We start from the raw sequence: 17,683 nt of genomic DNA, 5'->3' as shown, positions 1-17,683 counted from the left end.
ATCAAATAGTAAGTATTTTGTTGAAAAAACATTCTTAGCAAAAATATAGCCTGTAAAAAATTTAAAAAAATGGTGTATATATCACGTCTCTATACCTAGTAGAAGCAGAGTTATAGCTAATGAAAAATAGGTTCAGATTCGTCAAATTCCAAATGGAATACTGTAACGTGAAATAACCAAAAATGAAGCACATTTCGGGGAAAACTCCTTACAACTTATTTAAAGTGTTTAAAAAAAGCTTCATTTTTGTTTTATAAAAAAAAAATCTAGCATCAAAAGTAAACAAGTTACGCTCAAAATAAAGTGAGTCCTTTTTTGTTTTGGTAAAAAAATCGAGAAAATCGCCCTCTAATTAGTATCTTAAATGGACTTAATCGTTATGACTTCACAAGTTTCTCGACTCGTGTATGTATTGTTTATATGATCTGTAAGTTTAATCGGTTCAAAGTCCTTATTATTGAAAGGGCTGTAGTTAAAAGGGGTTGAACGAGTCACTGATCACGAATGTATGCAAATTTAGAAACACCAAATCTTAATCAATTTTTGTCTAACAGAAAAACAAAAAAACACATGATATTCAGAAAAGCAATGCTGACTTTTTTGTTTTTCGAGATTTTTGGTATCTCTAACAATTTTTAAGTTATTTTGAAAAAAGCATATTTTTCAAAATAAAAATTTTTAAAAATTTTACTTTGAAACCAAATTTTTTCAAAAATAAGCACTTTGAATCGATGAAACTTACAGATCATATAAACACAACATAAGTAAAATAATTTGTGGAGCGGTAACGATTAATTTCATTTATGTTGCTAATTAGGGGGTGGTCTTCCCGATTTTTTTTGCCAAAACAAAAGGGACCAACTTTATATTGAGTGTAACTTGCTTAAATTTAATGCTAGAAACTTTTTGTAAAAACAGAAATAAAGCTTTTTTTAAACACTTTAAAAAAGTCATAATGGATTTTCCCCAAAATGTGCTTAATTTTTTGGATATTTCACGTCGAAATATTCTATTTGAAATTTGGTGAATATGAATCTATTTTTCATTGGCTATAACTCTGGTTCTAAGAGATCCAAAGACCTAACGCGTACACCATTTTTTTTACTTTTTTATAGGCTATATTTTTGCTAAGAATGTTTTTTTCGACAAAATACTTACTTTTTGAGTTATTTGCGAAAAACGGTCTAAAAATGTGGTTATTTTGTTGAAAAATGAACATATTCACTCACAAATAACTCGAAAAGTGTTGACTTGGCGAAAAAGCTCTATAGAACGAAAGTTACTTAAAATTAGTCAGTTTACCCATTTCCGGACTTATTTTGGACATATATTTTTTCACCCCCAGAAGGGGGTGAAAGTCAGCCCCAGGGCAAAAGCACACATCGGCACAATATCACTTTTTTTCTTTGACATGTAAGCTATAAGTATGCCAAATTTCATGTCAATCCAAGCGGTTCTTTAAAATTTAGAGCAAAACCCGTGAAATAATGTACTATAATGCAACTTTCGCCGGAAATTTTTAAATTTATTATTTATTTTTTATCGCGTAATATTTGCAACGTAAAAAAGTAATTAAATTGTAATTGATTTTTTTAAGATTTCCTAATCATTTTGACGTTCTATTGATGAAATATTAGTTTCTTACTTCGGATACTTTCACAATTATTGTGTAGATGGCGCTTAGATTAATAGATTAATTTATAATTACATATTACGAAATATTAAAAAAACAATTCAGTATTTAAAACGTAAGTATATTTAAGGTAAAAATATATATCACAGCTTTGACCAGCTAATATTTTTTCCTATTAATGTTTTTAATTTCAATGTTTTAAATTAATTACTTTGACATTTATGTCAAATTTTCAGAAAAAGTTCACTGACTTGTCACTACTGGCGCTCACGAACTTTTAAAAATATCCCCTCTACATACGAGCTCATACCGTATTCGCGATGTGCAAGTACTTGGAAGGGAATTGAGAAACGATCGTGAGCGAATAGCGGATAAATATTGCAACTTTCTTAAATAATTCATATTGTCAATTGAAATTGTCAAATTGACGTACATTTCATATCTACTGTCATTGAAGAAGAAAAATTATATGTTGCTCCACAATATTGATATGATATGCAATTATTTATATAAAGGTAAATTTAATTAATTGTATTTTGCTTGCAGTACTGCATTTTAATAACTAATTTTACTTACTACATACACTTGTTTACGTTTTAATAACATAACCTGAATCTTATTTTTTCTTATTATTTTTTTGGACTATGGCCTTGACAATTTTATAAGCCTGATGGAAGGTGTAATAAATAAAACAAATACAATACTGTATTAAATAATTATTGGATGATTAACAAGTATCTTAGTTCACATTTTACATGCCGGTAACGCTAACCTAACAACCTTGAACCTGACTCCTGTCATCGTCACTTCGCTGTCATGTCATCTTGTTACCAACATGAACAATATGAATGTCACTTAACTCTGTATCATACATCCTCTTTTCTTTTTCTTTATAGGTTGAGCTTACAAGGTTTTTTAATTTGTCTCCCTGACCTTGTAGAGTAAGTATTAGTAGGATTTGACATTTCAGGTGTATGATTGTCAGGGATTAATATTTCTCTTGATTGAGGGTCCCTACTTTCAATACCCTCATTGTCTGGCAATTCATGACCCACACTAACATCACCACCCAAATGATGGTGGTTACTCTTGATTTGATCATCTCCAAGTTCTACGGAGTATAAAAAAGAGAAAACTTGAATACTTAGGCCACCTGATGAGAGGACAAAAGTACACATTCCTACAAAATATAATGCAAGGAAAAATCCAAGGACGAAGAAATCCAGGCCGTAGAAGAATGTCCTGGATGAGAAATTTGAGAGAGTGGTTTGGCTGTACCACTAACGAATTGTTCAAAACAGCAGTAAATAAAATTAGAATCGCCCTAATGATATCCAATCTCCGATAGGAGAGGCACTCAAAGAAAAAGAGAAGGTCTACAACATGTTTATTTGCTGATGATCTTATGTGACATCTGTTCCTTCTGATAGAGTTTCCAGTGTCATCTTCCAGGATGTATGATCTAGGTGATTCATGTTGATTCAAGATTTTTGCAGACTTCCAGATGTTATTACGGTGATCAAGGACTGTTACATCCATGTCTCTGTCCAACGGCTTCAATATTGTTGCATTTTTATTAAAAGTTGTCTCATTTAATTCTTTTTTATCTTTCATTTTCATTTCAACATTTTCACACAAACATGGATGTAACAATTCAACTGAAATTGGAACCTTTGTCTTACATCTCCTACTACTAAGAAGTTGTGATGGGGAGTATCCCATGCCTTTTAATGGGTAATTTCTATAATTTATTAATGCTGACTGAAGCTCTGCATGCTTTCTTTCATCTATGGTTTTCCTTAACATGTTTTTTGCAATTGAGACTGCTTTTTCTGCTAATCCATTTGAACGTGGATAGTTAGGACTACGAAAGATCAAGGTAAAGTTCCAATTTCTGCTAAACTTTCTAAATTTTTCACTATTATAAGGTATGTTGTCAGTTACAAGAAAATCAGGTGATCCAAATCGTGCAAGAACTGTCTTAATTTCATCAATTACTGCCTCAGCACTTTTATCTTTAATGGGTAATACCTCTAACCAGTTAGAATATGCGTCAAATAACTACGTAACTTTTTCCTGCATATGTGAAAATATCAGACCCTACCCTTTCCCATGGCCTTTTAGGTAGTGGATATGACAATAGGGTTTGTTTTGGGTTTTTTCTAGGAAAATATCAGACCCTACCCTTTCCCATGGCCTTTTAGGTAGTGGATATGACAATAGGGTTTGTTTTGGGTTTTTTCTAGCAAATTTTTCGCAACTCTTACATGCCCTTATATATGATTCAATATCCATAGCCATACCAGGCCAATAATAAATTTGGCGTGCATGCGCTTTTGTTTTTTCTATGCCTAAATGTCCCTCATGAAGTAATCCTAGAACTTCCTTTCGTAATGAAAAAGGGACAACTAATTTATTGTCAAGAAAATGAAGATCATTAGTTATAAATAGATTCTCTTTTATTTTGGCGAAGTGTATGACATTCTCTGGAATTTTATATTTTTGCTCTGGCCAGCCACTGATGATAAAGTCAAAAGCAACTTGCAGTTGGGGGTCTGCTATTGTCTCTTGTCGAAACTGATTTTTTCTTCCTCAGATAACGGTAAATCATTGACAATTGAATGAACCGCAAACTCTATCTCTATCAACAGATCTTTTATTGTTTTTTAGAAATGCCCTTGACAGTGTGTCAGATATGTACATGGTTTTTCCTGGTTTGTATGACACAACTAAATCATAATCTAATAATTTTAACCTCATTCTCAGGATTCTTGGGGAAATCGACTGTAAATCTTTTTTAAAAATCGATTTCAGTGGTTTGTGATCACTATGAACTTTTACACAAGCTCCATAGACAAAGTAGTGAAACCTCTTTACTGCAAATAAAATAGCCAGGGTTTCCTTTTCTATTTGAGCATACTGCTGCTCAGTTTTTGTAAGGCTTCTAGATGCAAAGGCCACAGGTCTACCTTCTTGCAACAAGCATGCCCCCAGTCCGTCTTTTGATGCATCTGTTTCAATTTCTATTGGTTTCTTTGGGTCAAATACTGCCAAGATTGGTGAGTTAGTCAACAGATGCTTTAGTTGATCCAGTGAATCCTGATGCTCACTTGACCACTGCCAATCTACATCCAATCTTCTCAAGTTTCTTAAGGGGGGGGGGTATGGTTTGAAATATTTAATTTTTTTATTATTTCAAATAAAAGTGCATACTTCCAAGAATACTCTCTGAAAATTTCAAAATAATCGGAGTAAAATTACCAGAGATACAGGGTGTTGAATATCCCTACCTTCGACTCGCGTTGCCGCGGCTTCGCGCCAGCACGCTTGAGCGTAGTGAGAAACGTTAAACAACTGTTCGCCTTCTCTTTTGTAGATTACTCCTCGATTTAAAAAACATATTCCAATGTGCATCACTTTACGATCTGGCAGACAAATAAGAAGATGAAGATGCAGTTGTCAAAACTTTAAACGCATTTTTCTCAAAACTGCTTTTTCAAATGCGGTGGACATTGTAACTGAAAAACTACTGGGCCGATCTATCTGATATTTTGCACATATTTTCTTTAGGCATTTCATGAGGTAACAACGTCGAGATATTTTTCTTTTTTTGCTTATTTTTTGTTCAACAATAATAAGTCTGTTGATTTTCACAAAATTTTTACCAAAAATTTCATTTTTTTTATTTCTGAGTGATACCAAAAATTCAAAAGTCATTAAAAATAAAAAAACTCGACGTTGTGACCTCGTGAAACTCATAAGCTTATTAAATCTTTTTGAATTTTTTGTTTCGTATGATCGAGTGACGAGTTCTGATGTCCACCGCAAAATCCATTCTTTTGTGAGCTGCCTGTCAAAATTTGTCACCAATGGCTTATTTTCCAATATTTTGGATTGGATTTTTTTCTAAGCATTCTTTGAATTGTACTTAATATGTTTATTTAATTTAAAAATAAAATATTTGTACCATAGCTTCGAAAAAAATTCACAAAAATGTTCTTGATATGTTGATTTCAAACCATACCCCCTCCTTAACGTGGCAGATATTTTTGATAGGCTTGGCACGAACTTGGCTACATATTTTACCATTCCTAAAAATCTTGCAACATCTTGTTTGCACTCTGGTGTGGGCGTGTCTAATATTGCTTTGATATATTTATCACTTGTTTTCACTCCATCCTTTGAAAATATCTGACCCATGTACTTAACACTGGTTTGTTTGAACTGTACTTTCGACTTATTGAACTTTATGTTGTATTTGGTAGCACAGTCAAGAACCCTTTTTAAGTTCCTGTCATGTTCTGCTTCTGAGGCACCAGTGACTATTAAATCATCAAAGTAAAGGCCTACGCCTTCAAGATCTCCAAATATTTCAAAATTCTTTTTTTGGAATACTTCTGGGGCTGAGCAGATACCGAAAGACAGTCTATTAAATTGGTACCTACCAAATGGTGTACCAAAGGTCATTAAATCTGCACTTTCATCATCCGCTCCACTTGCCAATATCCATCCTTCATTTCTTAAAGCGGTGAAGAATTGTCCCCTACCAAGTAAAGTTACAATTTCATCAACAGAAGGAATTTGAAAGTGTTCTCTCTTGATGGTCCCATTAAGTTCTTTTGGATCAAGACATAATCGTAAGTCACCATTTGGCTTTTCCACAATGACAAGTGGGTGAACCCACTCTGTTGGTTTATCTACCTTTGTTATGACTCCTTGTGCCTCAAGATCACACAGTTTATTTTTTAAACGTTTTCGTAAAGCATGTGGAACCCGTCTTATGGTGCTTATTCGAGGTTTGGTATCTTCCCTCAAGGTTATATGGTGTTTTGTTGGAAATTTTCCTAGACCTTCAAACACATGTGAATATTTTGTTACTAGATCATTTAAACTGTTAAATTTAGAACTTACTAATGAATCTATTCGTTTGACTAAATTTAATTCTAGACATTCCTTAAACCCTAGCAAAGGAACCTGATTTTTTGTATATACAACTACAAAAGATATATCTTTTTTATCATTTTTAATAACACAAGATAATGTAACTTTCCCTACTGTTTTAATTTTGAAATTTGAATCCCCATATGATATTAATGATATATTAGATTTACGGATATGTGCTCTTGGGGCTATTTCTTTGAGAATACATAAAGGCCAAGTGCTTACCTCAGCTCCAGTATCTAATTTAAATGACACAGGCTTATCATTAACATAAATATCAGCTGACCACATATCTTTTCCAAGTTTGTGTTTACATTTAGAGTTTACTGACCTGACAAAATATTGATGTTCACTTCCATCACTTTCACTTCCCGAACTGTCCACATCACTTACACTGGCTTCTGTTAATTGATGCACTTTCTTCTGCTGCTCTTTCATTCCCTTTCTTGGACTTTCTGGTTTCCTTGTCACACTGCTCCCACTAGGTTTATTGTCTTCTCTGCAAACTTTTGCAAAATGGTTATGGCCCATGTTAGCACATGTTTTACTCCAAGCTGGGCATCGATCATCTCTCAAATGATTGTATCCACATCTGGTACACACACGAACATGTCTTGGCTCTCTTCGTTGAACTGCATTTATTAATGACTCATTTTGTAACATTTTAGACTGGTCTTTACTTATTTCTATCGCTCGACATATGTCAACTGCTTTCATTAGCGTTAACTCCGACTCTCTAAGCAGTTTTTCTTGTGTTGCTTTGTTGTGTATGCCCATTACTATTCTATCTCTGATCATCTGGTCTTGTTGTTCATATTCTGTTGTTTTAATGGCTTTCCGTAGTTCTGTAACAAATGAGTCAAAGGGTTGCCCTTCTTGTTGGCTAATACTGTTAAACTTAAATCTTTCAAAAATGACATTTTCCTTTGGTGAACAATACTCTTCAAACTTCTTTTTAACACAAGTTACTGTTCTGTCTTCATCTTCGGCAAATGTGAAGGTGTTGTACAGCTCTAATGCCTCGCCACCCACCAGAAAACTGCCAGCTTTTTACTTTCTGGTTTGGAGGTTAGGTCCGTAGCATCATAAATAGATCAAACTGGACGTTTTGAGTCGCCCGGAGTCTAAAAAGCAAATAAAAAAATCATGTCGGAAGTATGTACGTATGTCGCCACCGCCCAGCAAAAACTACGGGACCAATTTCAATGAAATTCGGTATGAGTAAGTTTAAAAGAATTTTGTCGCGAAACTAAGCTTTTAAAATAAATCTCTCAAAGGGTGGCCGAAATAGGGAGGTTATTTAGGGCCCATTTTTGCAAATTTTTACAGAAACGAATGAGACTTAATGCAAAGTTAGCTCATCGAGAGGTGAATATAAATACGGAATTTGCATTTCCAAATTCAAAATGGCGGCCAATATGGCAATATGCATTGCATAAATACAAATGTAGTGCTCGAGTTTGAAAATAGATAATAAAATATCTAACAATAGCACGGGAAATATACGTAAGCGTGAGCCACGTTCGTTATTCACTAGTAATGTCAACCTGCCTTTATCGCTGTTTTCATTTATCACGCTTCATTTTACTTTTACTGGCAGCGTTCATCTGTCGCTCGTGGAGCCCTAGCCTAAGGATAGGTGAATACTTCGAAACACGTATAGAACAATGGAAGGGCTTAAATTGAAAAGAAATTAATACAATCTAATCTACTTTCATTCAAACCATTGTTGATTTTTTCTAAAAATTTTAGGTATGCCGAGGCATGTGAGCTCAGACAAACTTTAGAAACTACTAAAAATCATGAAACTATACAAGAAATTGGCATGAACGTTAAAGATAAATTAAAGGCTTTGGAACGTACGTAAGTAAATGATTATTTAATTTTTTTTTTTAAACGAAATAGGTATGTAAATATTACAATCTCTCAGACTCACACCTGTTTCACACTAGTTGTGCTCTATCAATATAAAATCGTCATGTACTCAATGGGAACTCATTTCTTTTTACTGGTTTACTGCTCACCACACAATTTATCCAAGCATCATATTATGCTTTGATTGCTTTGTCAAATTCGATGAATACCAACTGAACATTATTTGTTTTTTCATTCGTTAATTTTTCCATTGGTTGTTTACAACGAAAATAAATTGTATTTACAGTCGATATCGAAAATTATTGCGATGTAGATTATACAACAAAACAAATTAATATTCAATGTAAATAAATAAAAACTTTAGAAATAGAAAACAACAATTAAGTTTTAATCTTACGTTAAAGTAAATAATAAAAACAATAAATACAATAAAACAAATACTTATAGTAAAGGATAAAAACAAATCTGAAGTGTCAATATCGTAACTGTCAAATAAATGTTACCAATTTATACCAAAATGTCACCTTCGTTCGATTACAGTTACAGTGTGTTTCGAACAAAATGTGCTTAATAAAAACGCTTTATAATCCATTTATACAAATTAAATGAAACATATTAGTTAACATTAATAGAAATCTTCAAATATTATTTCTACACGTATATAATAAAATATGTCTAGTGGCTGTAATTCCAGTTTACTCGGCAAAATGATTCAAAAATACAACACACCTACCGCCTAAATATTTCTTGTTGGTATCATGTGACGTCGCTGGCTATGACGCGGATGACGTGCAACGGTAAGTATATTAGACGGAGTATATTGCTGATTTGCACTGCATAATTTCATGTATTTTATATCAGTTGCCTTTCACCTCTCTCAATGTGATGACCTTATTATAACCTAGTAACCCACGTACCACGTGGGAGTCATATGCCATAGGGCCTTATCCATAGGAATTATAACCATCCTTTGGATTCCATAATTGATTTAATGATGTTAGGTATTTAGTAATGTAGTTACGTGGCTAAAGGTTCTGAACCAAGGCCAGAATCAAAACAAAAAAAAAGGTATTTAGTAAACTTTTAAAGGGTTTTTACCTTTGTATTTTAGGTGGCTCAGCATGTTAGGCTTGTAACACTAATGATGCTCTTTTTAGAGATCGAAAACGTTTTTTTGTGATATTTGTAGCCCTTTTAAGGGTTTTTAAATAAATATACCTTTTACCAAGAAACATTTTTCATTAAATTTACTTATTTTATATCACCATCATAAACTAAGTCAATGTAGTTTAACACTAGAAAGTCAAAGGGGCCGAGCTCCTCCGACTTACGGAGCCTGATAGAGCTCATACGAGCTCTATCAGGCCCGAACACAAAATTTTTTAACCTAAGGCACATTATATACAAACTATTTTTGAAATAAGTTGATACCGAGTAGGGTGAAATACCAAACCAAAAAGTAAGCAATACTTGATCACTTGGTGACAAAACAGTATTTTGATGGTATACTGAATTCGCTCTGCTGAGATTCACTTTGACACATTCGGAATAGGAAACATACAACACAAAAATTCCTACCTCACATTATTAACTGCTCAAATCAACCTAATCTTTCATTAAAAAAAAAAAGAAGAATTATTAGAAATAGTGGGAGTGTGTACTAATCTCATCAAATTTTGTGAAGTTTATTTCTAAAAAATATTTTTAATTTGTACAATAAATAATTTTCGCATTTGGTTTCAATACATTATAATGGTGTAAATAAATAATTAATGATTGGCATAAGATTTATGTTATTTATGTCTGTTTACTATTAATAATATTGGCTAAGAGCAGGTATGTTCGGCTGTGTAGTAATTTCTAGTCACGCCTAGCAACTGAACTTCCCAAAAAAGAAATTACAGTTGTGTTTCAGAAAAGCGAATATACTTTAAAGCTATTTTAAAAACATTATAATTTGCTAAACCAGTATAATTTTTAGTTTTGGCATCATCATTTTCTATACTTTCACAAGATAAAGCCAGTTTCTTAAGCTGATATTTAAAATCCTATGTTAATGTTAATCACATAGACTGTATTTGTTAATTTGTCCATTGTAATATCTGTTTAACAGTTTTGACTATTTGGCAAAATCTTGTCTTCTACTGATATCTACCACTAACTATCCACTGTTTCTAAATCTACTAAAGTAACAGTAACCTATCATTAAGGTGATACAGTAGCGATCAACAGGTAGCCAAAACGCGTTTCAAGATTGCGGCTGTAATTTTGAATATTTTTTCAAAATATTTGGCACACGTATTTGTAATATAATAAAGAATGGCGGTACAGAGCCCAATTTGAAAAATATATTAATATGTGGAAATTACTCTGTAATTAAATACAATATTAAAAAAAACGAGCCTGTACCGCCATTAGGAAGAACAAAAAAATACACTTTCTTCAAATAAACTTTTTTATCAGATGCCTAGATTTTGTGTCATTTTGGAACTACTAATGAAATAAAAAAATTTAGTAGTTCCAAAATGACACAAAATCTAGGCATCGGATAAAAAAGTTTATTTGAAGAAAGTGTATTTTTTTGTTCTTGTTAATGGCGATACAGGCTCGTTTTTTAATATTGTATTTAATTACAGAGTAATTTCCACATATTAATATATTTTTCAAATTGGGCTCTGTACCGCCATTCTTTATTATATTACTAATACGTGTGCCAAATATCTCGAAAAAATATTCAAAATTACAGTTTCCTCTTAATGAAAAATGTGTAAAATCATAGACCTACCTAGTATTTGTAGAATATAAGAGAGTCCAGTGCCTTATAAATCATTTCAATAGGAATAAAAAAAAAGCAGCTTTTCTTGTATTTCTTTTCTTTTAATTCTCCTTTGATACCGCTCCATTTTAGATTTTGGGGAACTCATTTCATTGTGTTTATACCCCATATTTATTGAAGGAACCCAATCTGGATTGTTATTATCAGTTAAGTCGGCTGTTGATTACCAGAAAGCGTTCGATAGAATAAAACATGACGAACTGAAGAAAATATTAAATTCAATTGGTCTAGACAGCAGAGATCGCCGTATAATAAACAATATCTATTACGAACAAACTGCAGCTGTTAGAGTAGGGGATCAGTTAACAGACGACATAAAGATAAAAGAGGTGTGCGACAGGGATGTATATTGTCCCCATTATTGTTCAATACATATTCAGAGCACATTATGAACCTAGCGCTAACGGACATAGACGAGGGAATACTTATAAACGGAGAACGATTGAACAACATAAGATACGCTGATGATACTGTCATTTTTGCAGACAGTCTTGAAGGTCTGCAGACACTTGTCTCCAGTGTGGCAGAAGTAAGTAGCAGGTTTGGGCTTGATTTTAACATCAAAAAAACCAAATACATGGTTATAAGCAAAAATAGGATACCACCTGGTCAATTACTAGTTAACCAACAACCTATAACACAAATCACCAACTTTTGTTATTTGGGTGCAAACTTAAATGAACAGTGGGACCAATCAACGGAAATTAAGATAAGGATCGAGAAGGCAAGATCAGCTTTCGTCAAAATGAAGAAAATCTTTAACAGCCACGATATAAAATTGGAAATAAAGGTTCGTTTACTAAAATGCTACGTGTTCTCCGTTCTTTTATATGGCGTGGAGTCATGGACCTTAACTGAAGCATCACTGAAGAGGAAGCATTTGAGATGTGGTGCTATAGACGCATGTTGAGGATTTCCTGGATATACAGAGTTACCAACGAAGAAGTTCTACATAGAATGGGTAAAGAGCGCGAACTAGTCGTAACCATAAAACGTCGCAAACTGGAATACCTGGGCCATATAATGCGCAATGAACAACGATATGACCTACTTCGGACCATACTTCAAGGTAAAGTGCATGGGAAAAGAGGTCCAGGACGAAGAAGGATATCCTGGCTGCATAACCTGCGAAAATGGTTTAACTTAACCACTACCGGACTTTTCAGGGCAGCAGTCAACAAAGTCAGAATAGCCATGTTAGTGTCCAACATCCGTAACGGATAGGCACCATAAGTTTTCGGTTTTCCTATAAGATTAGAATGTTAACATCTTCAAAAATCGTTAATGTTGTAACTTACCAGATATAAAATGATTACAGAAGACAGGAGAATTTTCATTTCGCTAGTAAAACCTTTACATTTTATTGCATTTAACCATTGTTGTTGTCTCTCAGATGATAACTTATTTCTTAGTTCAGTTTTGTGCTTAGAATGTAGCACTGATGGTAAGTGGTAAAAGTTAACTTTATCACGATTACTTTGCATTTCACACTTCAAAACACAACACCAATGAGGCATATTATCTTTCTAAATTAATACTTCCAGAGAAAATGTTAAATTAATCTTTGTACAACACAAAATTACAAAGAAACACAACTAAAATGATCTAAAATACATTAAGAACCTGATAGAATAACATTTATGTGTGCCTCCCGGTAGCCATATTGATTTAATTTTGACAGCATGTGGAAACGGCCTATTGTCAGCATATTGTCAGTGACAATCAGTGACAGTTTTAAATATTTGACATGGCATCGGGAATATTTTGAGTTGTTGATTAAATAAATTGATATATAGTGTATTTGATAAATAATTGATTTAAGACGTGAACTTAATAAAAAGTTATTTATTGTGTATTATTTGTGGAAGATCCAAGCAGAGAATACATCAGGATAATAATATTCTGTGATCCAACTATTTTGTTGTTAAAGATGTTCAAAATTGGAAGCGTTCCATAGTAACAATATATTATTAAAAAATCACTTTTCCCCTTTTCTCGATTGAGTATTAGTTTTTGTTTTACTTATAAATTATTACAATCACTGAATACATAGTTGGTGAAAAAATTATCACATTTATTAACTGAATTAATAATTTGCAATTATACAAATAGCAGTTATCCAAGAACATTCAAAAGCCAGTTAATGATGACATTTTCAAGTAGAATGACATTCTAGTAATGTTTACATATCCATACCAGTGTGAATTTTACTACACGTAATTTGTCGTGTAAAGACAGAAAAGGTAGGGAAAGCCGTAAAATATTTGCGAGTTATGTACCCATGGCCTTAATGTTACAAAGGTTGCTTGGCTTATTTTTTAAGATACAAAACATGATTTAAAAGAGGGTATATCTTTATTAGTTATAAGTATTTTAAAAAAATAAATTGTTAATAACAAATTCCTGTCCAAAAATTCGGATTATCATTAGCCCAATAAATGACCGATTTGGAGTGTAATTTTCAGGGGCAACTCCGAATTGCATGAAAATTTGGATTTAGGTTCTACTTACCCTCCACTTCAAAGTTGAATTTGTGCCGTTGGTTGCTTTTACTTGGGGAGTGACAGTCACCCCTTCTGGGGGGTGAAAAAATATACGTTCAAGATAAGCCCGGAAGTGGATAAATTGACTGATTACAAGCAACTTTCGTGCTATAGAGTTTTTTATGTAAGTCAATACTTTTCGAGTTATTTGCGATTGAAAATGTTCAATTTTCGACAAAAAAAACTACGTTTTCACACGGTTTCTCGCAAATAACTCAAAAAGTAAATATTTTATCGAAAAAAATATTCTTAACAAAGGTATAGCTTATAAAAAAGCGAAAAAATGGCGTATCAGTATAGTCTATGCACCGAGTAAAAGCAAAATTGTAGCTTATAAAAAATACGTTCTTATTCATCTTATTCCAAATCGAATTTTTCAACGTGAATTCACCGAGAAATTAAGCAATTTTCGAGAAAAACTTATGAACATTTTTTAAGTATCTAAAAAAGATTTTTTTTTTATTTTTTACAAAAGTTACACTGAATAAAAAGTTTCCCCACCTTTTTTTTTCTGGTAAAAAAATCGTGAAAATCTCTATTTAGCACCCTAAATAAAATTATTCGCTACCAATTTACAATTTACTTTATGTATGTGTGTTGTTTATATTTATAATCTGTAAGTTTTGACCGGTTTAAAGTGCTTATTTTTGAAAAAAATTGGTTTCATATTTAAAAAAAAATGTATAAATTTTGGAAAAATTAAGTTTTTTCAAAACAACTTAAAAAGTATTAGCGATACGAAAAATCTCAAAGAATAAAAAAATGTAGGTTTTGCTGTTATAAATATGCTAGTTTCGTTCTATTTTTTCTGCAAGACAAAATTTCATTAAGATATGGCTGTTCAAAATTTGCATACACTCATAAACAGTGACTTGTTCAAGCCTTTTCAACCATAACCGTTTCAAAAATAGGCACTTTAAACCGGTGAAACTGACAGATCATATAAAAAATAGATAAGTAAGGTAAATTGTTTGTAAAGCGGTAACGATTCATCTCATTTGGGGAGATACACGGGGAAATTTTCATGATTTTTTTTTTACCAAAAAAAGGGGACAACTTTATTTTGAACGTAACTCGCTTATTTTTAATGTTAGAAACTTTTGTAAACAATTAAAATAAAGCTTTCTTTAAACACTTTAAAAAAGTTTAAATGGGTTTTTCCCGAAAAGTGCTTCATCTTTTGGTTATTTCACGATGAAATATTCGATTTGGAATTGGATAAATAAAAAAGTATTTGTCATGAGCTATAATTTTTTTTTCAGGATGCGTGTTGTCACCTGACTTATTTAACATTTATGGTGAACATGTCATGAGGATGGTTTTAGAAGGATGGGCCGGTGGAGTAACAGTAGCTGGTAGGAAAATCTCCAATTTAAGATTTGCTAATGACACTACACTTATAGCAGCAAATGAACAAGAATTGTTTGATCGTCTGCGAAGAGTTGAGTACGAAAGCAATAGAGTTGGTCTGAAAATGAATAAAGCTAAGGCAAAAATAATGGTGGTCGACATATTTGACACTATTCAACTGACTAACATATTACAGGAATACCAGATAGTAAACAACTTTGTCTATCTCGGGTCTAGTATAACTAACGATGGTAACTGTGAAGCAGAAGTTCGGAGACGTATTGGTATGGCAAAAAATGCGATGAGTCGCCTAACTAAAGTTTGGAAAGACAGATCTATCTCTCAAAATATCAAGATGAGACTGGTGAATGCCCTTGTATTCTCAATATTTCTATACGGAGCAGAGACTTGGACTCTTCGCGCATGCGAGCGCCAAAAAATTGATGCCTTTGAGATGTGGTGCTGGAGAAGAATGCTGCGCATACCTTGGACAGCTCATAGGACAAACGTTTCCATTCTAAACCAACTCAATATTAAAAAAAGGCTGTCGACAATATGTCTGCAACGAATTCTGCAATTATTTGGTCACGTGGCTCGCAGAGGTGACGACAGTTTGGAGAGATTAATTGTTTCTGGAAACGTTCCGGGGAGAAAATCAAGAGGACGATAACCAACTAGATGGTCTGACCAAATAAAACATTCAGCTGGAAAGTCATTCTGCGAAGCTCTTGGAAGGAATATTGGAAGAAATCACGATCCTCAGTAATGGGAAACGACAAGAGAGAGAGAGAGATATTTTTTTTTGTTGGATCTATAGACATTACTAATACAAAACTCTTTTCATTTTTTTCTAAGCTACATTTTTGCTAAAAATATTTTTTTCGATAAAATATTTACTTTTTGAGTTATTTGCGAAAAACCGTCTGAAAACGTAGTTGTTTTTGTCGAAAAATGAAACATTTTTTTCACCCACCAGAAGGGGTGACTGTCACCCCCCAAGTAAAAGGAACCAACGGTACAAATTCAACTTTGAAGTGGAGGGTAAGTAGAACCTAAATCCAAATTTTCATGCAATTCGGAGTTGCCCCTGAAAATTACACGGTATCGCCATACTTCCCGTTCATTTACTGGGCTACATGTTGAAGATTCGGATTCAGCGAGTCAAAATGCATAAAAATCAGATGTAAAATCTCATGGACCTCAATCTGCCATCTCAATAAATCGCTCATCTGGAAGAAAAGTGTCACAACTCAAAAAAACATTTTTCAGGAGAGACAAAAATACATAGATTTTTTTAAATCTTAATTCAGTTGTCAGTATTAAACGGTAACTGCTAAAATTTTTAAATTAAAAACGAAGAATATGGATAAGTGAATGTCTCTAATTGTGTATGAAGCAAAACTAAAAAAGGGTACTTAAGATAGGCAAAATGCCCTCACTCTCAGAATTCAATTTTTTTAATTTTTTTACGTTCTGTGCAATTAAAAAATGAGATAACGCGGATTTTTAGGTCGCCACCCCCCTTACCCCTCCCCCCAGAGCAAAAAACGTAGATTTTTAGATTTAATTTTTTTTAGTTGAGTTGCAATTGATTTAAAAATTTCAAAAAATTCACACGTGTAGCTGAGGCTTTTACAAAACATGTCCATTTTTTATGGACCCTTAGGTCGAGTGTACATAACCTCAAATTTTTTTTTAACTTTTTTAAAACCTACAACTTTTTTTTGGAGGGGGCTGCAGGTCCAATTTTTTTTGAGTTTTGTGTATTTTATCAAAAGCTATCTCCCTGATTTTTTTCAGATTTTTCCGTCAGGTGCGCCATCTTGAAAAATCCGAAAAACTGTTTTTTTAGGGGGTTTTTTGGGATTTTCTCCATTTTATAACTGCAACATAGATCAACTCAAGGTTTTGTTAATAGATTATGTATAATTTGAAATGAGTATATGAGCTGAGTATATTAGGATATTCAAAAATTGGGCGAAACACTTTTAAACCCCCCAAAAACCATGTTTGTTTAAAGTTTTGTAAGGATTTTTGAGGGTCTAATTATTTTTTTTGAGGTCGATACAGCCTGAATATTTTTTTTTATTTTTTTACGTTCTATATGATTTTAAAAAATTAGGACTCAACGCAATTTTAGCGCACTTCCCCTATTCCCCCTCCCCCACAGCCAAAAATTTCAATTTTTCGATTTTATTTTTTTTTAAGTTGTTTTGCAATTAATTTATAAATGTTGTTCTGAAGCTATTTCTTTGTGGCATTTTTGTAATTAACTATTCTAAATGATTCTAAATGATATCTAAGCCACAATTTAACTAAAAAATGATTTTATTTTCCATCTGTAATGCGATAGAAAGAATTCGATAATCTGTGACGCACTGAAAAAATGGTTTGGGACGATCTATATAAATAAGTCAGATTAAATAAATTATTAGAAGATTTTTTTACCAAGCAACATTTTTGTTTAATTTATTAATATTTTGTATTTTGACAACGATGTCCGTG

The 17,683-nt window shown here is 32.8% G+C and overlaps 1 protein-coding gene across 6 annotated transcripts in view; it reads left to right on the top strand.

Moving 5' to 3' along the window:
- LOC114337623 (fanconi-associated nuclease 1) overlaps positions 1-17,683 on the top strand; it is a 148,930-nt gene that overhangs the window by 80,841 nt on the left and 50,406 nt on the right. For all 6 annotated transcript variants that reach the window (XM_028288118.2, XM_028288117.2, XM_028288119.2 and 3 more), the window contains one exon: positions 8,327-8,437. In XM_028288118.2, coding sequence (XP_028143919.1) covers positions 8,327-8,437 — 111 coding nt within the window. The remainder of the gene's footprint in view (positions 1-8,326; positions 8,438-17,683) is intronic.

Source organism: Diabrotica virgifera, chromosome 7, assembly GCF_917563875.1.
Source record: "Diabrotica virgifera virgifera chromosome 7, PGI_DIABVI_V3a".
Lineage (NCBI taxonomy): Eukaryota > Metazoa > Arthropoda > Insecta > Coleoptera > Chrysomelidae > Diabrotica > Diabrotica virgifera.
Note: the sequence above shows the minus strand (reverse complement) of the source record. Positions and strands in the feature narration are given on the sequence as shown.